The following is a 27,973-nucleotide window of genomic DNA, read 5'->3' as shown; positions in this document are numbered from 1 at the left end:
CCTTGTGGGCTCAGAACGTGGCAGAATTTGAATTTTAACATCCTGATCTCTCTCATCCTGTATTTCCAACATTTCTTGTTAAGCTATGAATTTGAACCCCCACATACAATTTACAACTTTAACAAGGATTTTTAGGATTTCCATTATCTCCATTATCAAATGAGAAGTATTTGTAATTAGCAGATAATCCATTCTATTTTTTTACAATTTGGCATTAATGCTCGATTCTGCTGTAAGACATGGGCTTGTTTTTTCACTGTTCATAGCCCAGTGGCACGGGCACCACACTTGCAGTTAGCGAGTTGCCTTAAAAACGTAGATTTGGACATTAATTACAATGGTCAGGACACTTAGGTTTTCATTGAAGAGAAGTTTGAATGCAGGAAGTTTGTTTAATGACATCTGGCAGACTGTGGACCTTGTGAGGACAAAAGAGAATCCTGAAATAGGAGGATATCAAAACTAGATTTTGGCAATATAGAAGATGTATTGTCCATGTAGTTCTGTCATAAGCTTTAAAAATACTCTTATTAAATAAGTTTTTCCTTCCTTTAGACCAGATAATACATGAAGCCAGTAAGAGTCCAGGGATCAGAATCTTCTTCAGTTCTTAGTTATTCTCTATGAGCTTTTTTTTTTGGCTTTTCTTCATAAGATTCTCCATACTCATTCACTCTGCTCTTATCCACAGGATAAAGCCTGGCAGAAAAAAACCCAAATGATTAGTTACAATATTGTCTGCTACCTGGAGGAATTAAGCAGTGCTACCTAATTTTAAAAGTGAATTTCTTTCTCATCACATGCTCTATTCCCACTTCTGGCAAAAAAAAAAAAACCAAACCCACAACAAGTTTTACAGATTAGCTGTAACTACATCTGCTCCTTCACACTGAGACTTCACCAGTTGTCTCATAACGGGGCCTCTTCTCAGATGCACTAGCTCCCCATAAGCTTGACTGGAGTAGTTCTCAAGCAGTCCAGGATATCTCTCAAACTTGAAACCAGTGTCCAGCCCCTATCAGCAGTCATTGAGCTCTTATCTTCCAGAAAAATACCTATTTTGCTATCCTTCTGTGCAATTATATAAACCTAAAGCATTCAGTATTAATGATTAGATCCCAACCTTCCAGTATCACCTGAGCGAGGCTTAACATTCTGGTTTGCTCCAGGTCTAAATCCTTATTCTTAGGAACAAGAACACACATTCTGCAGCTCTACTTTATGATCAGTGCATATGGCCTTCTTCCCCATCTGATTTTAGTGACTTGAAGAACCTGAAACTTGCCACATACTCACCTTATGAGAGAACCTGCTAACGTGCCTTTGGAAAGCAGCGCAGCGCAACCCCTTATCAGGAACCATCCTTGGCTGGTGCCTCCCAGAGCAACATGGAAGGCACACCTCGGGATGCACACAGCCCCTCAGCAAGGGTTGCAAGCCAGAACTCCTAAGAGGGTATCTGAAGACAACCCTGAGGATTGCTCTCCTTCACCTTCCTTCAGGTATTCATGTCTCGGGAGGGGGGTGTGTTTTGTTTTTGTTGGGGGTGGTGGTGTTTGTTTTAGGGGTTTTTGTAACATGAATGTGAAACCATCTGCTGGAAAGAAGGACTATTGTTTTGGGGAGGGAGAAGGGGTCACTGACCAAAATTCTGTAAGTGCTGTAAGAAGGGGAACTTCTTGCCAGCTCTCTTAGCCTGCTAACAAGGTCCAGGAATACAGTGGCTTATGGGAAAGTGATTTTGCACCTTGTATTGAAATCTCTTTGTATTGAGATTTCCTTTTCAGGATCCACTGCTCACCATTCCCTTCACAAAGCACAGGCACAACTACCGTTCTCCAGACCATGCTGTACACTGTGATGGTATCAACATTCTGCGTCAAAGTCTGTCCCAAACTACTTCACAGCCCTTCAGAGCAACGAGACCACGACCACCTACAGCCATGTAAAAACTCTGCTGGGTATGAAAGGAAGGCATACCATCTTTGGTAGAGATAGACCAGGAACACGACATCATCTCTAAAGCACGCCAGCCTATGAGATGTTGGCATTGTGATGATAAAGGCAAATATATCATCAATAAAGGTGTTGAACGCCTACAAAGAAAATAAAAGTAAACTTCAGTTGGCTGTGAGGAGAGGAAGTCATCTGTCATACAAGTTACAGGAAACAGGCTTCTCAGAACTGCACTTTTCAGTAGAAGCACAGGATCTTTCCATGTTTCTAACCATATTTAACAGTTACACTGGAAAACTAACTGATGCAAACTTTGAAGTGCTTTCTTTTAACAAAGACCATACCCTCTGCTCCAGACCACACCATTACAGCTACAAGTAAAAAGGAAGCGAGGCTGCTTCAGGTAAGGGTGAGTATTGTCACACAAGGGGAAAAACACGGATACAATTTCAGCAAAACCTTCAAAGCAACTGGCAAGCCCCTTTTACTCATTCGTTATTCAAATTGTTTCAGATTTAGAAAATGTCAGTTCTCTTTCATTACTGTAGGAATTCGAAATTTGTGTAAAAACCTGTTAATTTACTGCTCTTAAGAACATTAACTTGAAAGCCTTGGAGAGATTTACAAATATTTTCAGCACTCCCCTGGAAGTAATCATCCACCCCTCACAGGAGACAAAATTTACTACATCATTTCCACTCACCCAGGCATACTATTGGTTCTGTTTCTGAAGCACTAATGAAGTATTTTCTCAGTACTACCTCCCAAGTGAGAATGATTCATAGAATCATAGAACATGTAAGGTTGGAAGGGATCTTTAGAGGCCATCTAGTCCAACCCCCTGCAGTAAGCAAGGGCATCTTCACTGGATCAGGTTGCTCAGAGCCCCATCAAGCCTGACTTTGAGTATCTCCAGGCCTCCACCACATCTCTGGGCAGCCTGTTTCAGTGATCTACCACCCTCATATTGAAGATCTCTTTCCTAATAGCCAACCTAGACGTCTGCTGGGAAACAATGCAAACAGGATCCAGGCATGCAAAGACAGCTGTATTTTGTCAGAGACAGTAAAGAAAGCAAAGCCAAGGGCAGCTCCTCTGGATCTGGCTCTGGCCTACAGGGAGGACTAGAAATTGCCTCTCTGAGTGCACCAGCTCTAGGACTCATCATATGGTGCAATAAAACTCACAGAAACCAGCAGGAGACGAATCCAGCAAAGACTGTTCGCTGTTGGGTTAACAAACTGTGTCAGTAACATGGCACCTTTCAGAATCAGCAAGCTGTACACTAAGCCATACCATAAGGAAGAGGAAAACGATGTATTCTGTAAGCTGAGGAGAACTCAACTCCTGCAAACGAGCCCATGTTTATACGGCGGAAGGTGGGGGTGTTGGACAGGAGAGAGTTCTGTTTAGTTACAACAGGAAAGCTCTTCCTGGCAAGTCAAAACAAATCCATCAATCTGAAGTAAACAGAGGATACAGACAACACTCCTCATCAAGCCTGTGCAGAGCGGGTTTGGCATAGAACAAAAACAACTTGGCAAGTTGGACAAGGCAGCGTTTTTTCTAAGCCAACACCCAGGTGAATGATCCTACAATCATGAAAGGAAGAAAAAGCTAAATGCTCCATCCTTCAGGCACTCGGGCACCCCTCACGAGCCACTGAAACTGAATGCACAAGGCAGCCCATCTAATAGTATCTAGTCTAGGTAGTTTTCTTTTGAGATGACCTCATTGGAAGGTATTCCTCATAAAAGTATAAAGAGCATAAATGCAAAGGCTACAAACCAGGAAAGTTAAGACTGATCTTCATTTCTGTCAAGGCCTTCCAAAACAGGAAAGAGTTCAAATTAAGGAAAAAACCAAAAGCTCTCTAAAATGACAATCACAGATGAGACCTCAGACTGTTCTTTCCACTCTTCTGAGTGCAGAAGACAGCAAAACAACTTTTAATATCTGCTAGGAAAAAGTAAATTACCAACTCCAATGACCGATAAGTTAAAAATGATTGAAAGCATCATATATTTCTTTCTCCATACACACGTGCCTTTGTTGTGGTTAGCCTTCTGGCACCTTAACAGGAACTGTAAATGCTCCATAAAAAAAGGCTATTCAGCAAGAGACTGTCATTGCTTTAAAGGTTACTTGCTGGAATATTGTCCCTTGCTGTCTATTTAACTCCTGATGTCTCTACTCAGTTATTTATTTTGTTGCTAAGGTAAAATAAGGAAGTTGGGTCACTAATACACCTCTATGAGAGAACACGCTGATTTGCCTAGTGCATGTCTGAATGGCTAGATGGTTATTTTTATTTTTTTACTATATTTCCCTAGTTTAGTTCCCAGTGTTTAGTTGCTATTCTTCTCCCAGCTATATTTCAATCTCCTTTCCTAGAATGCTCCAGGATTCCTTAAAAACATTAAGGCAGAGGAGAGTTGGGCTATTGCTGTAGGCTTACAGAAACAGAAAAGCTATGAAGGACACTTCAAATTTGAAGGTTTCCTATATTTTTTGTTCCAGATCATCTGTTCAGAATTGGACACCATGTCCTGGACAGTTCTAACACTGTTCCTGTAAAGAAGCAGATGTTCTGGAGAACAGTAATACAGATTGGTACAAAGGAAGAGTAAATGAAAGCATTTATGAGTGGAAGCAGAAGAAAACATGACACACATTGATGGTATCGAGGTCTTGATGATCCCAGCACACACATCTAGGGTTTCTCAGGTCACAATGATCAGGATAACAGAAGACAGTATAAAAATCCTAATGACTCACAGATGGTGGGAAAAGATGCAGTCATACTACTATTAGCTCTTTAGAGGTACAAGAACAAAACTAGCATGTAACTGTTGATCAAGGAGTAATGTAGGAGACACAGGAACCAATGGTGTGTGTCCATTGTCCTCCATACCAGCGCAAGGAGTCCTGACTCAGGTACATCTGTCTCGGTGCCCGAGTATGACACGAAGCACTTGGACACACACGTGGGCAGGCAGGTAGCAAAAGGGTAACTTGACTTTGTTTTGAAATAAACTCACCTTCCCCTCTTCTAAGGTCTGGTGTTAAAGCTTTGCTACAGCATCCCATTGGTTCCCACAAGCACTGCCCCTTTTCTGCCGTGTGACAACCCACCACATGTTTGTCATTGCACTGCCCAGCAGCTCAGAACTCCCACCCCAGCACAGAATGGCATGTGTGTTACTTCAGTCTCTGGCAGCTCCTGAAAGCTGCCAAAATAAGGTCTCTAAGTGGTCCTGTCTGTTTCTTGAGAACTATCCCTTGTTAGTATAATCCCTCTCTTCCTAAAACAACGTATTAAATTGAGACCCATTAGTTCATTTGCAGAACCAACATTTGCACCCATGCATGACAACAGCTGACAGGAGAAAAAGCAGCATTATCATCAAAACCAAGGTGCCAGTACTCTCATTATATGGAAGCCATTAGGAAAATACATAATACCAAGCTGCCTCTCACAAAAACTCATTCCCAAAATGACTGCACCAATCTTTAAATTAGTTTGACTTACTTTATATGTGAAAGCCTTCCATGGTAAGTGTGCAACAGATTTCATCTAGGATTAAAAATATCAATTTGTAATAAATTCTGAGAGAAGAGACTAAAAAAAAAATAACTCAGTGTTTTATCACTTTTCAATCATACCTTGTAGTTTACAAACAGCTGGGGCAGCATAAACAGGAATCCAAAAGCATACACTCCTGAGGATAAAACATGGAACGCTTAGAGACAAATGCACCAGAGAAGAACACCACGCAACTACACTTTCACAATTAGAGATTTACACTCATTTTCTTAAAGAGAGAAAATGCACCTAATTCTTTTGTTTCACTTTGGGTTGCTGCTTCTCCCTTTCTCAATCACCATGATAATTTTGGAACCTACAGTCAAATCACTGCTCTGTATTACACCGACCTGGCTGCCAGCAGGTTCAACTGTCTACGTTTGAGTCTCACCCTCCATCTGAATAAATATGAACAGAAAAAGAAAGCCAGAAGAAGGGACTCACCGTTGACAAAGCTGTTAATCAGCCAGGAATACCAGCTACAAAGAAAGAAGCCAGTCAGTATTTTTCACCTCAGGCAAAAAAATAATAAAATATAAATACACATATCCCCCCCCCCAGCCCCATACTACGTTCTCCACACAACTGCAAGCTGACTACCCCGAGAAACGGCTACGTGGTGACTGACTTCACAGAAGAACTAAATACCTCACATCCTCCTTGCATGTGGAAGGGCTCCAAAGAAGGTGCAAACAGTGTAAGCAAAGGTTCCTTCTCAGTGCATCCGACAAGTTTGGAGAGCATTATCAACTGCCTTTATACCTTTTCAGAATGCCCTAAGACTTCTGCACCCCAAATGACATCAGCTAACGCTGCACACTGAACCCTGACTGTATCCAGGCTTGCAAAGGCAACATGGCATTCAAAATAGTAGATACACAATATGGCACTGCAGGGACTTACCAAATTTCAAACAATTAATACCATGCAGTGCAAAACATTACAGTAAGCATTAAAAATCCCACCTCACAACCAAAAAAACCCCACCCCAACCCCCCAAAATAACTAACAGGTATATATATATATATGTGTGTGTGTGTGTGTGTGTGTATATATATATATATACACACACACACAAGGTGTCAACCTTTCCCTCTCTTGATAGGACAAGGGGAAATGGCATGAAGCTGTGCCAAGGCAGGTTTGGATCAGACATTAGAAAAAAAATTTTTACTGAAAGAGTTGTCAGGGCCTGGAACAGGCTGCCCAGGGAGGTGGTTGAGTCACCTTCCCTGGATGTGTTCAAAAAAAGGGTTGATGAGGTACTTAGGGATATGGTTTAGCATAGGATGGGAATGGTTGGACTTCATGATCTTCAAAGGTCTTTTCCAACCTCGTGATTCTGTGATTCCCAGATGTTCAACAGGGCACAATCTTAGTAAAACACCAGCAGTGCTGCAGATAGTGTTCAAATTCCATCCTCCTGCTTGTGACAGTAAGAGCAGCTAATAATGGTGATGGTCAGGTTACATCATGTAAAATTAAGCTTGCACTGCTGTCAGCAACCTTACAGCTGCAGGGGCATTTCACTAATCCACAAGCATCTAAAAAATGCATCAGCAAATGGCTGCAAGATTAAAGGATAATCCACCCTTAAGATTACTGGTCACATCACATTTCCTTACAAACAGATCTAGCACTGACAGAAATTCTGATAGGAATTGTTTTCACTTTCTTAAGCTCCAGGGCACAGAACACCTGGCGTGCAGTGGTTTTGCAGTACTGGATGAATTTACGAATTCTGGGTGAAAAAACAGGATTTTTAAATGCTAAGTATTTGTTAGCTCTTGACTAAAAGAACCTTTTGACAAAAATACTTTTCTAACAGCCCCCAAATTGCCCCAGTTTCTACAAGAGCTACAGCCCACGTATGCAGCAACAGCAGCTCTTTGTGATGTTACTTTAAGCTACTGCTTGCTCTCCCTCCCACCCCTCCTGGGACTTAAAGGCTATTTAAAAAATCTACATGGCTGTCACCATAGAATCATAGAATGGACTGGGTTGGAAGGGACCCCAAGGATCATAGAGCTCCAACCCCAATGCCACAGGCAGGGACACCAATCCCCAGGTCTGAATCTACACAAGGGCCCATCCAACCTGCCCTGGGCCCCATCCAACCTGGCCCTGAACACTTCCAGGGACAGGGCATCCACCACCTCTCTGGGCAGCCTGTTCCAGCACCTCACCACTCTCTCTGGAAAGAACTTCCCCCTAATATCTAAACTAAATTTTTCCCCCTTTAGCTTCAATCCATTCCCCCTTGACCTGCCATTGTCTGCCCTTTTAAAAAGTGGATTCATCTCCTGTTTATATGCTCCCTTCAGGTACTGGAAGGCTGCAATGAGGTCCCCCCACAGCCTTCTCTTCTCCAGGCTGAACAAGTGCAGCTCCCTCAGCCTCTCTTCATAGGGGAGGTGCTCCAGCCCTCTAATTATCTTTGTGTCCCTCATCTGAACCCTCTCCAACAGTTCCACAACCTTCTTGAATTGGGGGCCCCAGATCTGGACACAGTACTCCAGATGGGGCCTCACAAGGGCAGAGTAGAGAGGGACAATCACCTCCCTGTCCCTGCTGGCCATCCCTCTTCTGATGGAGCCCAGGATACCATTGGCCTTGCGAGCTGCAAGAGCACACTGCTGGCTCATGTTAAGTTTCTCATTCACCATGACACCCAGGTCCTTTTCAGCAGGGCTACTCTTAAGGAGCTCTCCTCCCAGTCTGTATCTGTGTCTGGGAATCCTCCAGCCCAAGTGCAACACCTCACACTTCACAGTGTTGAACCTCATCAGGCCCACCCAGCCCCACCTTCCCAGCCCGTCCACCATGGCTGCATTTGCAGATATTCTCTACACCAAAGCATGGTGGCTGCACACTCGTGTGCATCTCTCCAACACAAAACGCACCAGCTGTACTAGTCTGAGTGAAGCTGCACAAGAATTTCACCTTTTCATGAAAGAGTAAGTTTTCAGCTCTTCCTGAGGTATCAGTGTGCTGCAGTAAAAGCCTGTGGCTCTAAGGGAATAGTCCTTTCTTAAAAACACTTTTAAAGTCTTTTTAAACGGTTTTAAGTGTTTTTCAAGCATCATATTTAGAACAGAGCAAACAATTTTGGGACACCTTTTGCTTCTCTCTGTTTCTGGGCACGTTTAACCACTGAATTCCTCTCAGGTTTCCTGTCACCGTATCAGTTCACTGAACATCAGTGGCAGCTTTCTTCTTCCCCTTCTGACTGACAGCTCACTTGTGTACACAAGCCACTAAAAACTGTATTACAGTTATATCAGGTTACTTGCAAAATAGAACAGCCTGTAGCTTATGGGATGTTAAAAAAAGTCCCCAACAGCTAAATTACTCTTCAAGCTTTACAACGAGGGAGTTTCCAGTTCCTGGCTTATGAATCAAGCAAACTAAAATAACTCATTTCCATAACCTGTCATCCCCCAATTAATTAATACAGAAAAAACGGGGAAGGTTTCAATTCTGTAGAAGACAGTTTGCAGATTTGTGGTACCTTTTGTATTTGACATTCAGCAAGGAGTAACCTGCACCTCCAATACACAGTGGATAGAGCAAATATGACAAGTATTTCATAGCCTGACAGACAAGGAAAACAGTCAGTTAGTTCACATTGTATACAGAGCAGAATTTGCATGGCATTAACTAAAAGACAAGTCACTTTTTTTTTCTCCTGAAAATATTTTCCTATTCCCAAATGTCTGCTATTATTTCCAGTTTAATTCCAGTTCTGGAGAAGGTGGTGGAAATTCCAACGGTCCGTTCAGACCACAAAGGACGTCAGAGCATAAGCAAGAAGAGCCAACGTGAGGATCAGCCTAAGTGCAGCTCTCTGCTTAATGCCAACGTTGCCACCTATGCCCAACTCCTTTCAGAAATCAAGAGGCACATGAACATTCCTCCAGTATAAACAACGAGTACAAATACCAATTTTCAAATTTGTGAATGCAGACCCTTTATGACATTTCTCTTCAGACAAGTCACTTGCAATTCTGCCTCTCAGAGAAACGTTCCAACCAGATTCATCCAACAAAACAACTCTATCACTACTTCTTTCCACAGATCAGCAGAATGAATCTTCACTATCTGATCACCCACGTGGTGATGATCCACGTGACAACTACAAAAGAATGCTTGTGGCTTTAAAAAGAGTGAAACAGGTCAATCAGCAGGCCACATATTTTGACTGTACAGATCAGAAGTCAGAGGATTCTCTCTTACCTGGGTATCATACTCCTCAGTTTTCTTTTCAGAGTCATTGTATGTGCCAAACTGCAATACAGATAAAATTATAATCAAGTCACAACTCAGGAGGGAGAGAAATAAATCACTTGCTGTCCAACTCCCCAAACAGAGATTTAAACTGTAAACTAAACTCCTGATACATTAAACTAGGTAACAGCTCAAAGCTCTTGTAAGTATCTAGACAAGGGAGTGGTACTGCTGCCCTGAGCAGCCTGCTAAATACAGGGTACGTAAAAAGTTTGATTCTCTCTCGATATTTTACACCAAACACCCATGACTTCTTTGCTTAGGAAAATGTTGTGGAGACAGCAGAGTTCACAAAGCAAAAGCAAAGTCAGGTGGCTAACAATTTGGAAGCTGAGGGAAGACATTTTTAAAAACCATAACCATTTTCATGCTTGAAGAGCTCAGTTAGGGATTATCTCCACTAAGGATGACCGTTGAAAAGGCAGTTCCTTGAATACTGACAAAGGAACAGCCAGAGCTATCAGCCACTCAAGATGCACAGATTACAAGCAACACAAAGCCCCAACACTTCTTGTGAAGTAAACATTGAGCACAGACAACTGCTTCTCCTACCAACAAGAGAAACTTTTAGTGCAGATTGTACTTTAAAAAGTTTACACTCATGTCAAAAATGTTAATTTGAATCCCTGCTGCCCCTGCACATCCTGCAAATGGTCTCAGGGCTTAGTTTATACCCAGAGGATTTCTCCAAGGCTGTCCTGTCCCCAGAGCATGTCACACCTTCTCCTAGTTCCTCGGTGGAGAAGGTGTAAAAATGAAGGTTTTCTGCTCCAAATCACACTGTGAGTTGAGTGCCTTTCCAAAACAGCGGCACATTAAGAATCAGCACGACTGACAGAGTAGTTCTGGAGCTTCTCACACCATAAATAGATACAAACAATAGCTGCCCTTTCTACAGAATTCATCAGAAAAAAATCTTAAGTTTGAAAATGCTCGCCCAGCTTTTGGATTAAGCCATCCATAAAGAGAAGGAAACTTTCATAGGTTGCTTTTAATTTTCCCTTCACTAAAAGCCAAGTTGTACAGTAGCCTGGAAACAGATGGACAACACAAGAGTGTAATCATTAACAGGTCAGTATCTACTATACCTGAATTTTGGGTCTCAAGCCTTGCCACTTGATTGTCATTTTCAAAGCTTTCTTCACTTTCCAGAGCTGTGATAAGCAAAACCAAAATGTGCAAAGAAAGGATTATCCAGAGGAATGTCTTATGCAGGATTCAGAAAATCAGCCCCAACACCCCGGAGCATCTCTTTTCAGCACCCACTGCATAAAGGAGCAGCAGCCTAATGCCTGTGGCTCTACACAAACCAAACGCCACGTCACCAGAGTGCAGCACGAGGACCCTACACTATTAAGCCTCCCTGTCAGATGATGCACCATTATAAATGAAATAAAGCAGTCCCTCCAGGACTCCTGGACTGTAGTGCTTGGGTGGGGATGTGGGTGCTCTCAGCACCAGCAGGCAATACAGGGCATGCATTTGGAGAATTCTCCAGTAACCACCTGCCAAGAGAGCTCTTACGTGCCTTCATGGCCAGCTGGGGTCTGCAAGATGAAGGTACCTCTGAGCTCCTAACAGGGAACAAGTGTGCACCTCCATGGTCCTTACATTTCAGTAGTGGGCTATGAGCAGAATCTGCTGAACTGCCTGCCTGCTTACTGTAACAGCTTGACCCTAACACAACCACAGGTTCCGTGCACCTCAAAATTCAATCACGTATCCCCCTGGCTACACAGACTCAACAACTCAGGCAACCAGTTAAGCTCACCTGGAGAGCTGTGCTCCATGCAGCTTTCTGTTTAACCTTAGGTACACTATTACCTTCTCACCCATCGCATCTTCCTAACAAAAACGTGCAAGGCAGTGAAGATGATCCTCTACTGCCATCTTTGATGCAAAAGAGAACATTACTGATTACAGAACCAACATCACTATTACTATTGTGTGAGAAACAAGGACATCATGAGAGATCATTCCTGGTACCCTATCACCATATGTGCCTGATCTAGCTTCCACTAAAACTTCAGAGGGAAAAAAAAAAATGTTATTTAGAGACCAAAGCTTCTTCCCCACTAGAAATACAAAATAGTCACTTTTCTTGACCTGACACACTTTTAAATCATTTGACATTTCTGAAGTCTTTATATTCTAGGATTTTTTAAAAGTGTAGTTATTTAGATCTTGAGGATCAAGGTAAAAGACATTGTACAAAAGCAGCAGCACATTTACAGGGATATTTATCCCTGAAACTGTTAAAATTTCAGACTGCTAAAGAAAGTTTACAATATAATACTAAATTTCTACTTACAGAAACAAAACCACTGACAAATCTGATACAGACAACTGGACACACAGAAACACATCAATCTTAAAGAAAGATCTCAATTTACTGAAAAATAATGTTATAGACAAGAAGATGGTAGTATTCAGGACACTGCTGTTCAGAGCTTTCACTAGAGCTTAATCTGTTTATACAATAAGCTGAAATTTAAGGATAGCTTTCCGACTTTGTATTCTGCAATTTAATCGCTCACTAAAAATTCTGAACTGTTTTGTTCCCACAGGGAAACAATTTCACATGACAACCCTGAACTTATCTTTAAATACTGAGAAGTAATTAGATCTACAAGCAACGCTAGGTAGGAGAGATCTCCCCTTGCCACTACAGCTTTGTGCTTTACTTGCTGTCCCCCAGCACCTCAGTCACAGCACAGGGAGAAAGCTGCAGACCCACAGCGCACTGTTCCCATGAGGGTCTGACAACAGGGCTACACATGCCCTGTCAGGAGCGATGCCCACCAGACAACACCACAGGAAGGAACCTCAGCACAGCTCTTCTATGTTTGGTTTCCACAACACCAGCCGGCCCATCCAAGAAACACCTCGTTATTTGATAAAGGGAGACAACCGCCTCTACCCTGAAAGCTGGTTGAACAACACTGCTAAGGCAGCAGGCTTAGGGTAGTTTCTTCAAGCAGCTGGTCGAGCATTCTTTTTCCACACTAAAGTAGGGAGGTGGCTGCGAACACCGGCGCTTGGTGGTGGAGCTTTAAGGACTCACCTCAATCACCGCGCCAATGCCAGCCGGGATTAGCACCAACAGACTCGTTTGTTCATCCAAGAGGAAAAGGAATATGACTACAGTGCTGAAGCACCGCCAAAGCACTAGACAGGGGGGAAAAAAAGGATCATTAATATCTGAATGAGCAGCTGAGATGGCAGAAGACTGTTGGACTATTTACTACAACTCTGTCTTACGCAGTTTAAGCATGAACTTCTCCTATACACATCCTGATTCTATCAAGTAGTCCCAGAAGCAGCCAGTGATCTGAATCCCTCCAGGCAAATAAGGAACCAAACCCCATTTTTATGAAATCCTTATCACAAAACAGAAAAGAAGATCAGAATATTGAAGGAAAACTTCTATACCGTAGCACTTCAGCAACGTATCAGTGCTACTATAAACTACGTTCATGATTCTCATCTCGAGGAAGCTAAAAGGCTGTGAGGTAACATAATGTCAGTCTCTGAAACTCACACAACTGATTCAGTATTTGCAAATGTTAAGAAATTTATTTTTCTTTTTTTTTTTTTAAACTTTGGATGCTTCTAAGTGTCTACCAACTAATTAGATTCCATCCCCCTAAACAGGAACAGAGAGAAGAGCTACAACACACTCAGACATCAACAGTTACACTGTACCATTCCAGAGCAATTGCCTATCCAACTTCTCCCTCCGGGCAGGAAGGAGATAGAGGCAGAAAGGTGATTGGCTTGCTAAGGAGAGGATCAATCCATCAATTACCAAGACTGGAGATCGACACTTTGATAATAAGTTTAAAATCCCCTTTATCACTCAGTCTTTTCACTGTGACTTTACTCACTTTTTAAGCTGGCAATTAACACTTAATTCTGAAATTCCATGGACCATTTTGAATTTTTACTAACTTCTTGACATTCATATGCCAAAAACACAAGCACTCTGATAAAGATGAGAAACAGAAATGAGAAATAGAATTTAAAAAGCCTCTTTTTCTTGGTATTGACAGTCCTCACAGGAGGGAGAGTCTCCAGGTTTATCATTTGGGTTTATAATCTGAACAGAAAAATCTATCAGAAGAACAAGCAGTAGGTATTACATAATACACAAGGCTGGGGAGCGATGTGTTACACAGTAAGCACCCAGGGCTGGCTACTTACCTTCATCTGTCTCTAGGAAGGCTTGCCAGGATGTCAGATCACTAAGTTCCTCTTATCCTTCCTACATTCAAGTTAACTCAACCCTCTCATGCTCTTCCCAGAAACTCACCCCTCCACTCCCTCCTCAGGAATTTCTACTGCTCGTTTACACCAAAGCCCAAATCAAACAACAGCGTTTATACTACAGCCTTTTCCCTCCCAAAGATTTTGGAACCTGTAGTTATCTACAAGGTACACATGGGACTCATGGGACAGCGTTACCCACGACAGAACATTCTCACCACTCACAGGATTTATTTTTTTTTTTGGTCCTTATTTTTCTGTTCCTTCAGCAAAGAAAATCTGGTAACTGACTTAAAATTATTCTCCGTTGTAAGACAGACAGACATCAGAAGTGACATGAGGGCTTAAAAGCAAGTGATATTTGAGCACAGTGCTAACAAAGTTTGAACCAGCCCATTACCCATCTTCTTTTAATACATAAACACCTCTTGTTTCACCACCTTGGTGAATCTACAATGTTTCAACTTAAGACTAATGCCACACAGTACATATTGCATAGCACATGCACCACAGTTCACATTCTGGCTCATACCTGCTTTTGTAGACATCCCAATCATGCTCCTCTTTTTCTTCCAAAAACTGATGTCATTTTTGAATGCAAGGAAATCGAAGAGAAGCTGCAAATAGCAAGAAACACACTCGTTTGTTCAAACGTGCACTAGTTAAAGGCTATCAGCTGAACTGTTTAAAATGCATTTAAGATGGAATTGGGAGAAAAAAACCTATTTTAGAAGCCTCAGAAATAAAACCTAAATGTCACAAATAAAAGATCAGAAGAAAAACTTAGAAGTCCAAGTTTCAAAAGCAGTGCAAAATTCTGTGTACTCCTACTACTACAATGCTGCATCTGGTAAAGAAAGTTACTGACCCAATACAGGGCAACACGATAGAGGATGAATACCTGAGGATCCTGAGGAATTCCTTACCTCCTTGACAGACTGGGGAAAGCAACAATAAGACAGATTCCAAGTGCCTTGTATTGGACCAACAGTCAAATTAGGCTTGGATAGTTACCAATGTTTTAAAAAAATCCTAAAATACAGCAAGTCATTTTCTCTTCTCTATTTCACCACCCTGAAATCCATCTGAATTTGAAGGACATTTTAGCATTAAATTTATCTGTACTATGTTTTCCAGATTTTTCAGTATTTTTGTTCACACTAGCATTGACTATTTCAGTTGGAAGTGACCTACAATTATCATCTAGTCCAACTGACTGATCACTTCATGGCAGACCAAAAGTTAAAACCTCTTGTTAAGGACACTGTGAAAAATGCCTCAAACACCATCAAGCTTGAGGCAAAAAAAATTTTCATCATAACAAAAACATTAATATTTAAATGAAGACAGATGCAATGCTGACGAAGACAAAAAACAGCCATGCCTAGAGCCACAAGCTCTGCACTTCACAGAGACAATGTTTTGAGTTAATCTAGATCAGTTCATCTAAATTTCTCCAGGGGTTAGGAGTCAGAGCCTCAAACCCTACTGTTGGTGCCCAAGCTGTGACACTGCAGTAGTAAACTTTGTGAGAATTCAGTTTAGTAGAAGACATGAACTAATGTTGACAGGCATATTAATGTTGGGTGTTTTCGTTCAGCTAAAACGTTATGATAATGAAATTCAATGGTTTATATTTCAGTCAAGACTTTTTAGTTTACACCTAGTTATCTCATATTTCTATCTTCTTTGAGATCTGTATATTACCTTGGTATTAGAAGCAGAGCTGACTTGTATCAGAAATCTCTTCTGAAATTTCTCTACCGAAATTACTGTTTTGAAGAACAATTCTCAACAAATGAAAGAGCTGAAATTCAACCCACCTCCACCCCTTTATTTCATATGCTGTATTTCCTAAAAAAACCCCAAGTTTCTCTACTTACATGAAATGCTGCTACGAAGAATGTCAAAGCCAGAAAGTATAGATTAGTGTCAACAAAAATTCCTTTTACTTCATCTGCATCCTTTTCTGAAAACCCTAAGAAAAAGAACAAGTAATTACACAAAAAGTAATAGACAGTTCATTGCTGTTACAATGGAGATCCTTATTCTACCATAAAGAAGCCCACTATAGTCTAGTGAGAGAAAACTAAGTCAGGAAAGATAACCCCGACAGTAAGATGCAGACTTTCAAGTGTAACGATTAGACTTACAAAGGGGCCAAACATCTGAAGACCGTAAAAGCCTGGCTACATCACCACCAACACAGAGCTTCAGAGTGAAAGTGTACACTTACTCCACTACATTTAAGTAAAACACAGAATTTAAACTGGAGGTTTTAAATGCATGAATCTATTACCTGAATTCCCTTATAAATCTGTAAGGGAGCAAAAGCAAGAGGCCAGCCAGACCTGAAGTGTCAGAAGCAGTATGATCAGAACCCAGATTCCTTCTTTGTGCTCAGCTTGAGCCCAAAGACTTTGCTGTGCCTGCTTGTGTTTCACTGTATGTATGGCTACAGCGACCAGTGATATATACCTTATGTCAAAGCTTACGTAACAGTGATCCAGGTTTCCTGTTCCATGCATGACAGGGGAAACCCGTGGCAATAATTCTTTATTTTATCCTCTTACACTTTTACAGTTGTACTATTCAAATAAAATTTCTTTTAAAAATGTTTAATTCACCTCTGTGCTCTTGTCTCTTACCACCTGTCAATATTTTATTTCCATCTGTAAGGTAAACCAATATAAGATTTGTAGCATTAAACCTTTTCACCAGCTAACCAGAGAAAAGAGAAAGTTAAGTGGTACTTCAAAAAACAAATGAGGGGTTGGCTTTGGCCTAAAGTCACTAAAGATAAAAACCATACCGAATTGTTGGAGGGAGTACACAGCATCCTGCATGTGGATCCAAAATCGAAGTTTTCCAAGAGATATTTTGTCATAGGACACTGTAAGAGGTAGCTCTGTCGTTGAACGATTTATAACCTGGATTTCAAAGAGATCGAGTTTCGTTGGTAACAGCAGAAACACCACAGCAATTACTTCCCTTCTGTTCTCTTTTCTGTCATGAAGGGAAGCGATTCAATCACACTGACTTAATCACACGATGTTACGAAGTCAGTTTATTTTTGAAAAGGAAGAAAATCTTAAGACTTCTATACCATGCCTCAAGTCTTTGGGTGGGTTTTGTTTTTCCCCCCAAAATGCAGTTTGTTCTATTCAAATTCTTACAGCAATCTCACTGTTACTCTATACAAATAAATACCTTCGAGACGTTTACATGAAGTTCCCTCTGCTGGTCTCAGCTCAAGAGGGAAGAGTGTGCTTAAGGTAACTGTCTCTTGACAGTTCTTCTCTGAACATGTACACTAAGTTTACTTAGAAAGAAGATTAAAATAAAAAATAAAATAAAAAATCATATCCCAAGGGCCACAGCCAGAACTGCACTAAATTGAAACTGTTTTTGAGAGAAACTGAAGTTATAACAACTTGTACCAAAACAAAAGCTGGAGGAGCAAGGTAATACTACTTGCTCACACTGGTGAAAACACCAAAGCTAAAGCTAAGCCAGCTACGCTGCCTACAAAACTTGGGGTATGGAGTGTCACAGAAAAGCCTCTTCCTGCTCCAAGATAAACAATTTCAGCTAATCATCCTGTACCATCTGCACTTCAGTTGTGATGAGAACTACCCGGGCCCCCCTTAGGCTATGGGGACACCCCCCCAAAAAAAAAAAGGTCTTCAGTTCCTTCTGCACAATAGGTGACTCTCTCTCAAATAAGCTTAAAGCAAAGAAAAAGAAAACTGTCCTCACAGACGTTGGAAATCTCCCCAGCTACCCAGGTACGAGCGTTACGCTTCTAAGGAGAGCTCCAGACTACAGACAGGCAGGCACTCTGAATTGCAACAGTTCTACATCTATTGCTCCCGGCTCCTAATTACTACACAATCATAATTCCCATCTCAGAAGTGCTGCTCTACACTGTATCTGCTCCTACCATAACTAGTTAGCTGGCACCTCTCTGATGAACAGGCTGCTTCTGATCCTTACCCTGCAGAACATGGTTTTAGCCTGCTCAGGTGGAGGTCAGGTGAGAACTGGGGATGACTCTTGCTCTCCCATTCACTCCTTCCTCTGGCAGACAAACAATTCTCTATGAGGAAGAGCTGAGAGAACTGGGGTAGTTTAGTCTAGAGCGGAGGAGGCTGGGGGGAGACCTAACTGCTCTCTACAACTACCTGAAAGGAGGTTGTAGAGACATGGGGGCTGACCTTTTCTCCCTAGTGACAAGTGATAGACAAGAGGAAATGGCATCAGGTTACTCCAGGGGACATTTAGATTGGTTATTATGAAAACCCACAGAAAGGCTTGTTAAGCATTGGAACGCGCTGCCCAGGGAAGTGATGGAGTCTCCATCCCTGGAGGTCTTTAAAAGAGGGTTAGATGTGGTGCTGAGGGACATGGTTTAGTAGTGAATGGCACGTTAGAGTGATGGTTGGACTTGATTCTATGATCTCACCGCCCTACCAAGACCCTGTAAACTTTTCAGACGGTGGCAGAACATGTTTGCATGGGAGAGAAATGGAAGATGAGGAAGTTTTATTAATACAGCAGGAAGAAAGCCTGAGAAACTAGAGTGGAGCCAGGAATCCCTGAATCGTCAGGAGAAACAGACAAGCAAACAACAAAATAGGGTGAAAACACCGTGGTGAGAGCTGACAGTAGAGAATGCTGGCGAGACTCTACAGCTGTTTACCAAAAGCTACTTCCAGGCTTCTCCCTTTTAAAGGATGCCTGTAATCCCTCTGTTCTCATTTCAGTTCCTCAGCCTATCAAAGAAAGCATCAACATTTCTGGGAGAAAGGGAAAAAAAGTGTTATCTATGTGGGACAGACCATGGGTCAGTAACACGCAGCAACTGCACTCCACACAGGGGAAGCGCTGCTAAGGAGTTCTGGGTAGCACAGGGAGAACATCAGGTTGCAAAACAAGACAGAGGCAGGAATTCTTCACCACCAAAAGCAAACTAAATGAGCATCTAAAAATAGAAGAATGAACTCTTTCTCAATGAACAATCAGAAGTACACAGGTGCTGCCTCACAACCTAGCTGGGTGTGACAGTTGCTAGGCCTTTGAAAAGACACAACTTACTCTTGTGGCAGGGTCTCAGAACATCACATGTTACTGCTAGCACTCTGCCAGTACTACAAAACAGCACGTAAACAAATCAAACAGGTTCAAGGGTATGAATTTTATTCTGCTGAATCAGAATCCTGTGCAAGCCCCAAACTCCCAGTGTTGGCAAGAACTTTTAAGAACATGAGGACCTCCAGACTAAGTACTTACCACAGAAGACCTACATCTGGATCAAAGTAAGTCACTTCAAAACCTATGCAGCCTAGCACAAGCAGGGAGGATGCACCTTCAGCTTCATAACTTAAGGTTGAGCATAACTAACAGTGTCTATGCCCCTATTTACAGTCAAATGCTGACTGTGCTCCACCAGAACTGTATCACCTTCATTCCTGCTCTTCATTTACCCCTCACTATCTCCTAGCACCCATCCCACTGTTTCTGCAGGACTTGCAAGCAGTCTGGCAAGTCACTACTGAGAAGTCACACAAGCCAGCGCCGAAGGGGACGCTTGCTAGTTTTGATGGAACAGTCTCTGCAGCACTTCTCAGGATTCTTAATGACTTTAAGGCAGTGAGATACAATAGCATCAACCATGACATGCATGACAACCGCAGGAATGTCATTATTAACATGAGAATGCCGAGTTTACCTGTAAACAGGGTACATGACCAGTTAGAAGCTCATATGAATGTACTGAACTGAATGAACTGTGGTAAGAAACTTAAAACAAAGGGCAATGACTTCTAAAAAAACATCATAAAAGTGTATCTAAAGGAGTAATGGACAAAACTATCTGCTACCAAGATTTGTAAGGTCCTGAACAACTGGGTCTAGGCTGTGCCTACTCTGAGCAGGGATAACATCCGGAAATCCCCTCCAACCTCCTTCTTCTGTAACTCCATTACTGCAGTTTCTAAGTCCCAATTTCTTTGAGTGCACAAAATCACTGGATGCACTGCACCAGCAGGCTTTCGGGTGCTCAGCTTATTCTATCACGGTAGAGAGCACCACCACCACATTTACCCACGAGTGAATTTTTTGGAGAGAAGAGGATAGCTACTGCTGAATGAACTGTGGTAAGAAACTTAAGACAAAGGGCAATGACTCCTAAAAAACCATCACAAAAGTGTATCTAAAGGAATAATGGACAAAACTATCTGCTACCAAGATTTGTAAGGTCCTGAACAACTCTGTTCTATCACAGTGTAGCTCCAGGATCAGTGTGTTCAGTGTGCTTATGTCCCTGGAAGATCCTAGAAGCCGCTCTGGAATGCTAACACAACTTCTTCAGCTTAGGGAGTCAAACTGCTTGTGAGGCTGCTCCCACCGCAGCTGGTGCTGCAATCATGTCCTCTGCATACAATGGAATTCAAATATCTTTTGGCAGAACAGATGGGAGTACTTGGCAGACAGTTCTGCCACAGGTGAGTCTCAAAACCCAGGACCAGCCTCTGCAGTGACCACAGTTGACCACATAAAATTAAAGAGTCATTGATAGAGTCCTTTTGTGAATTTATACTTTTTCAATATAACAAACAATGTATGACAAAATGTTAATTAAAACAACATTGAAGATTACAGTTAAAGCTGTTAAATGTAATTAAAGGTATTCTATTACTCACCATCAAATCTTTCACTCTGTTGCTTAGCTGATCAATAAATAATATTGGAAGGTAATGCACTGTCTTCCCCAACTGAACCCTAGGATGTTTAAACATGGATTTTATGACTGCAGTGATCTAAAAAGAAAACTACTTTTTATTCAAATTAGCACTCATTCACCACTTTCAGATCTACCCATGTAGATATTTCCCACCACCTCTTCAGGCATATTTTCTTTTAACACACAGCAAGAAAGAAGCCACCAGCCTAGAGTCTTTCATTGAGAGGTGTTTGTACAAAAAAAAAAAAGCCAGGCATATCATATTTCTCCTTTTAGTTTGTTTTTACTTTTCTCTACTGTGAAAGAAAAAAAATAGTAAGACAAATGAAGTTGGTTGTGATGATGCTGAAGCTGTTGCATGACCAAGGGCAGAGGAAACTAAAAAGCGTGTTGAAGTGAAATATGTTGAAGTTTGCTACCACTTGTTTGTATCCTTCGTTTGTCTCAAGTGTCCCTCTCCTACAGCACCACTGACAACTCTCCAACACCTCCCCCATTCCTCTGCACCCCCAATGACATCTATCAACTAGTCAGCAACAGCATGTGTTCTAGCTAGGGTGGCACTAAAACATGATGTCTGGGACACACGCAGGAAGGACAGATGCTACTGGAGAGTGTGCAGAGGGAGCACAAATCTTCTCTGCCTTCACCTCAACAGAAGCACTCATTTGGATTGCTCTCCCACCTCACTCACCTGCATGAAAGCAATATGGAAATTTCCCAGCCGTTCAATCCCTCTACAAAACTGACTGCTGGAAATTTGGGTGGGTTTTTTTCCCAGCAAATTATGACTGACATGTAATTGTTTTATCAGTATTTTAGCAAAGTATTGGGCCCTTAGAAAAGGACCCAATGCCCTACAAGGGATGAATGCTTGAAATCCTTCACTGGAAAGCGTTACCTACACAGTGACCTTCTGGGTGGCTGCCTAAGGAACCAGCAAAATGGAGCTTTGTAAAGCCCCAAAGTTCTCAATTATCAACATCTGAAAAGTCTCTGTGCATGCTGAAAACAACTGCACACTAAATAGACAGTGGGCAACAGTATCACAGAAGGATGCTAAATTGAGGCTTGTAAATACTGCTTGTTTATTTAACTGAAGAGGTTTACATTACTATGTAGCAACTACCTTTAAAGTTACTGCTAGTGGGATCGCAGCTGGTTATTTCCTATCCCAACTGTTTCCTGTAGAATGCAATGACATAACAGAGCTGATGCCTATCTAAATATGATCTGAAAAAATATCCTCCTTCATCAACCCCAGTGCAACCCCTTCTTGTTACATGCCTCTCTTGCAAGTTACTATGCTTATCTGTTCTGGCTGGGAAGCTATCCCAAAACCCTGGGGTCTACTGATCAAGCAACTACTTCTGGATTTAGCAGGATACTTGTAGAGAAAGGCATCAGCATAAAGCAGCACAAGCCAATGCAGCACTATTTATATGGCTAACACTGGAAGTAATTTAAGCAAGCTGCAAACAGAAGCTCCTGCCTGCATTTTGTGGCCTAAAAACCTATCCCTGCTGTTCAATATCTTCTTAAGAAAATCACATAATGTAAGAACTCACACTGTCGGAGCAACATAAAGCCAATCACAAAGGGAGAATAAGAGATGTCACACGGCATCAGCTGTGCCTCTTCAGCACTCGCAGTTTGACCTGCAGATGAAGGGTAACTGGGAACGTCAAATAATTGCTTGAAAAAAGGACACAAGCACAATTTGGAACAATGGGGTATTTAGTCTACTGCAGCATTTTACTTGTGTCTTCGTAGTTCTGCTTGGCCTTACTGTGGTAACTCCATACAAAAAAAGGATTCTAAACTACAAGCTTCCCAGGAACCAGAGATCTCCCACGAGGTTTTATAGTACATAGCATTGTGTGAATCGTCACTACTGAAATGCAACCATCAGGAGTATCTATTTTTGTCTCCTGAGCACCAATTTAAACACAAAACTCCAAAGGAGGCCAGGGAGGATATTGTATAAATGTACAGCAAGTTTATAACAACAAATCTAGCAAAATTAAGTCATCGACTTACATCTTCATGTAACGGTGAACATCAGCAGGGAGCGACGACCCATCAAAGACAAAATCTTCCACCATGACATTTAAGGTTAATCTTGACCTCCAGTGAGAGACAGGTTCATCTAGAGCATTGGTCTGTTTTTCTGCTTCAATTTGCTTTAAAAATACAACAGACATACAAACTGCTAAACAATACAGAATTTTGAATAGGGCAGTACTCTAACTCACAGGATCTATGGAGTCACTACCTGTATCACAGAAGCCCACTAAGAAACATTTTACCTCAGTTCTGACCAGATCGTGTATTTTGCTCAAATACACAGAACGGACTGTAAGCACTCAGCATAATCTGACACTGAAAAACTTCCCTTGCTCATTAAGAATGAATATGCAGCTAATTAATCTTAGTGCCTGAGAAATGTGGCTACTAGTCAAAAAAAGTGAAATAAGTACTGTAGAGCATCAGTCAAAAGGATGTGGCTGATCACCCATATCGATTTTTCGGAGTGAAAAGATCAATCAGACCATTTGCTTTGAACTGAGCTTCCAAATGCTGCTGTGTAAAGCAGTGCTGACACCAACTATGACCTTAGTTTAGCTTCCAGTAGATGCTTATCCCCAGGGCACACAACTTGCTTCCTATGGATGAAAAACACTTGTTCTGGCTTCCAGTGCTGCACTCCAGCCTCAACTCATTTTCAACTTCATCCTGACAACATTTAGAAACAGGACTGCTGGCTGCAGGTGTATTTCAGATTCCAGAGAACAAGAGAGGGAAATTCTCAGGCTCTACCTAGTATGAGGCTCAACAGCTATTCACAAATATTTCACTAATAACCCTACATTCCCCCCACCCCCTGTGAGTAATCATAGCATTTGTCAAAGGACACACTTACTCTCTTGAAGTGAAAAGTAAGAACATTCTAAACAAAAAGCAGCAATTTGACATTGGTCCCTCATCAATGTCAAAATCCAAGTTCCTACCTCTATTTTATAAAAGCAGAATGTATTATTTCACATAAATCTAATTAACTATAGAAAGCAGCAGTGGGCTGTACCAGAACACCACAGTACTTCTACCAAAAGCAATAAAACCTTAAAAAGAAGTAATTCATGTTATTGAGGGAAGTTTTTTATAGCACCCAATGTTCTAGAGGGCTCTACTACTGCTGTGCCAAGCGGTCTCCTATTAGCGTACAAGCTGATAATCAAGAAGAGGCATTTTGATCCCCCCAATATCATATTTTTTATCATAGAAGCGGCATTTTGATCCCCTCCCAATATCATATATAATTTCCATTATTATTATTATTATCATCATCATCACTGAAACAGTTACAGGAAAGCGTATTGCTAAAACACTGGACAAGAGAGCACGGTTTGACTTCCAAGTTCTATTTCATTTCTGAAAACACAAGCACAGGAGATGCTAACACTAACAGGGTCAGAAATCACTTTTTCTGCACTTGTTCACCTACAGATGGAAAACTCACCTACCTTTGTGTCTGACTCTCCAGTGAGCAAATTGATCTCTTCCGGTTTAGGAACCATGTACGTGGTCAGAGGGCTTACTATATGCACCTGCTTACCGTCATGCCAAGGCAGAATGCCAGCATGATGAAGAAATATATATGCATATAATGTGCCATTATTTCGGGTTTTCTTTGGTACAGAGACATTCACTGTCCTAAAATACAAAATAAACACATTATGAGATGACATAGCACATGTGCAGAGGAGGGCCACAAAAAAGATCAGAGGGCTGCAGCACCTCTCCTAGGAAGACAGACTGAGAGAGTTAGGCTTGTTCATCCTGGAGAAGACAAAGCTTTGGGGAGACCTCATAGCAGCCTTCCAGTACCTGAAGGGGCCTGTAGAAAAGCTGGTGAGGGGGTGGTTGCAAGAGCAGGGAGTGATAGGACGAGGGGCAATAGTTTTAAACTAGAGCAGGGTAGGTTTAGGTTAGACATTAGGAAGTTCTTCACTCTGAGGGTGGTGAGACATTGTCACAGGTTGCCCAGACTGGCGGTTGAGGCCCCATGCCTGGAAATATTCAAGGTCCAGCTTGATGAAGCTCTGAGCAACCTGTTCTAGTTGAAGATGTCCCTGCTTACTGCAGGAGAGTTGGACTAGATGACTTTTAAAGGTCCCTTCCAACCTAATGCATTCTGTGATCCTATGTGGAAATATTAGCTATTACATAGAAAACATGTAAGGATCACTGAGCGTCTCCTGGAAGCAAGCAAAAATAAATAAAAAGATTGGAGGGCATTAAAAAAAATAGGACAGATTTGGGTTGGCTGGCACATTACAGTTCATTCTGGCTAACATGCCCTGCTGAGCCATGGCTGGATGGGATCAATTTATATACTCCAGTAGAATATTTGCAATTCCAGAGCACCACTATTATCTTAAGACACTTTGATCTTTGTCCAAACCCTCCTTTGCTACCCTAGACAACACAGGACTGCATCATCAGGTCTTTTTGCTGTTTTCCCCTGCCAATAGAACATAGGGCCAAAATTACCACAGCGCTCGTAGCAAATAGCCTTCCATGTGCTGAATGTGCATCACGGATTGCACACATGACACAAAGCTTAAAAAGAAAATCACCAGGTTTTGCCAAGCACTTTGCATCAATAAAAGATCTTCTCAGCTATACTATGCCAAGTGCAGAACTTTAGACAGGAGCCCCAAATGGTGATATCACCCCCATCCTGTTAGCCAAGAAATCACCCTACTTGCAACCTTGCACAAAGCCTCCCCTTTTGCTGCACATGTGCTCAGGTTATTTTGCTCTGAACACTTTCAGTAGCTTCGCAGACTCTGTCAGGGAAACGATTCTTCTGTTTTCCAGTCTGTCAGAGATGAATTTTAATGATCTAAGCTACAGATCGGGAAGTTTTTAATTACAGAAAATGCAGAACGGGAAAGAACCTGGGAGACTCTGCAACAAGAAGGTGAAGAACAATACAAAGCACAAAACAAGCAGCTGTCATCATTGTAACTGCAGAGAGACACACATGGAGTGCAGGGTTACACTCAGAAATTTGTCTAAGGGCGTAACCTTATTCCGTCTTAGCACTAACATCCCTTCAGGTGGTGTCAAACCCAAAACTACCAGAAAAAGGATGCTTACTTTTATGACTATCAGTTATGGAAAAGCTTATTGCTACAGCACTGGACAAGAGAACAATTTGACTACCAAGTTCTAATTCAGGTCTGAAGCTGGGGCTATCAAGAACAAAACATGTAGCTAGCGGACTGGCTACATGTGTTATTAGGGGAAGGTCTCAAGCATTTCCAGGCACTCTGACTTAGATGCTCACGACAGAAAGTAATTTCTACTATTATAAGCAAAGCATGCATTTGGAAAAGATCTGCCTACACAGCTGAAAGCAGTATGCTGAGCCAAACTAACCAATACTTAAGGCTAGCACATCATATGGAGTTTACTGCCCCAGCACAGCTAGCGAGATGAATGTTTTGAGTAGAACTTGAAAATTAAGGTAACAGGACAGCGTTCAAGATCCCTAAAATCTACAGGAGAGAAAAAAGCATTTCTGCATTTACTAGTAAAGCTTTGTTTCACAGCTGTTTCTTGCCACTACAAGATGATTTTCAAGTGTAATAGAAGTTTGCCTAAGAGCCTATTCCCAGGTGAACTTGGCATACTGTTGTCATCAAGGCAGCCACATTACGAAGTTCAATTCATGCAGTATTCTAGGAACTTTTGATTGAAGAGAGTTACTGGCTTTATTAACAGCAGCACATCATCCTGGATTCCAAGGCTGACACCTCTCCTGCCTTCACATGACAAATACAGCTGTTACTTGAGGAAGACAAGTGTGAACTGAACACCAACAGCCAGTACAACATGCAAAAGTAGCTTCATCCCCAAACTAAGCAACATGAGAACGACAACTCTACTCTTTCAACACAACTGTCACAAACAGTCCACCTTACTTCACCTGTACTTCCAGACGTGTAGCTTCCAGCCAGGATGCACGCTTTAGAACCAAGCAAAGAACCCGCGGTTTGCATGCCTACCTTTCAAACTTGGACTCGATATCAAAATCCTCCACGTTCAGGACCAGATCTACATTACTCTCAGCGCCAATGTTTGACCGTGTGGTAGTATACACACTTAGCTGAAATCGAAACAGAGCCCAGGGAAAGCAGGGTAAGGAAATACAAAGTTCACACATCCTAACGTCTATTTCGGTTTCGCTGACTTCCCCACTCACAGGGCAGCTACAGGCACCGGGACAGAAAGTGACCCGCTCAAAAGAGAGTCTAAAGCAGCTGCCACCCACCCCTTTGAAGAAACACACTGTACCACAGCCGCTACGTGCGTTTCCCGGGGATGACATGCCCTCGGAGTTGAAGCCTGCCAAGCAAGCTGGGTCGTTCCTGCAGCCAGGTCGCCCTGCCCGGCGCGTGTGCCGACACGACACACCGAGTCAGCAGTTAAATGCGCTTCCCTCCCACCCGGCCTTCAGCTGCGGGCCTCGGCACCAGGGCGGGGGTGCGGGCACAGAGCGCTAGCGGCGCGCACCCCGCTCTCCGTTGCCCCCCGTCACAGCGACAGCCGCGGCGGTGACAGGGGTCGGACGAAGGAGCTGCGCGCCGGGGCCGCGGGCAGGCCACGCGTGACCGGAGCCGCCAGACGAGTCAGCGCAGTGGCGGCGGAGCCAGGCCCGGGCAGGCGCTACCAGGCCGGGGCCGGAACCCACGCCGGACCGAGGAGCCCCTTCCCCGGGCGTTTGGCTGAGAAGTCAAAGGCCGAAGTGGGGTGCGGCGGCCTCCCGTGGCGGCGGGGGCTGCTCCCGGACACCCGCAGCCGCCCGCTCGTTCCCACCGGCCGCGCTCGGCTCACCTGCAGCTTGGGCCTCCGCGCCAGGTAGGGCCAGACGCAGCCCGCCGAACCGCCCGCCGCCGCCGCCGCCGGGCAAGGCCGCGTGTAGACGATGCCGTACATCACCCAGCACGTGTGCGCCACGTACAAGGCGAACACCCCCACCACCAGGCTGGTGAACGAGCTGCGGCTCAGCATGGCGGCGGCCGCCCCCCGCAGCCCCGCTCGGGATCAGCCGGGCCGCCCCG

General features: G+C 42.8%; 1 protein-coding gene across 1 annotated transcript; it reads right to left on the bottom strand.

Annotated features, from left to right (window-relative positions):
- Positions 1–27,923, bottom strand: CLPTM1L (CLPTM1 like; the record flags this gene model as incomplete). Its single annotated transcript, XM_084279964.1, has 17 exons — positions 1–699; positions 1,981–2,096; positions 5,489–5,533; positions 5,623–5,678; positions 5,987–6,021; positions 9,054–9,136; positions 9,779–9,829; positions 10,918–10,983; positions 12,894–12,997; positions 14,628–14,712; positions 15,979–16,073; positions 16,908–17,025; positions 20,800–20,878; positions 22,881–23,023; positions 24,365–24,554; positions 26,918–27,018; positions 27,747–27,923. 17 exons carry the CDS (start codon positions 27,921–27,923, stop codon positions 615–617), a joined length of 1,629 nt encoding a protein of 542 aa, XP_084136090.1. The 3' UTR covers positions 1–614.
- Between the last annotated feature and the right edge of the window lie 50 nt (positions 27,924–27,973).

This window comes from Gallinula chloropus (genome assembly GCF_964237585.1).
Source record: "Gallinula chloropus genome assembly, chromosome: 2".
Taxonomy (NCBI): Eukaryota; Metazoa; Chordata; class Aves; order Gruiformes; family Rallidae; genus Gallinula; species Gallinula chloropus.
The sequence above is the reverse complement of the archived record's forward strand: the minus strand, read 5'-3'. Positions and strand labels throughout refer to the sequence as shown.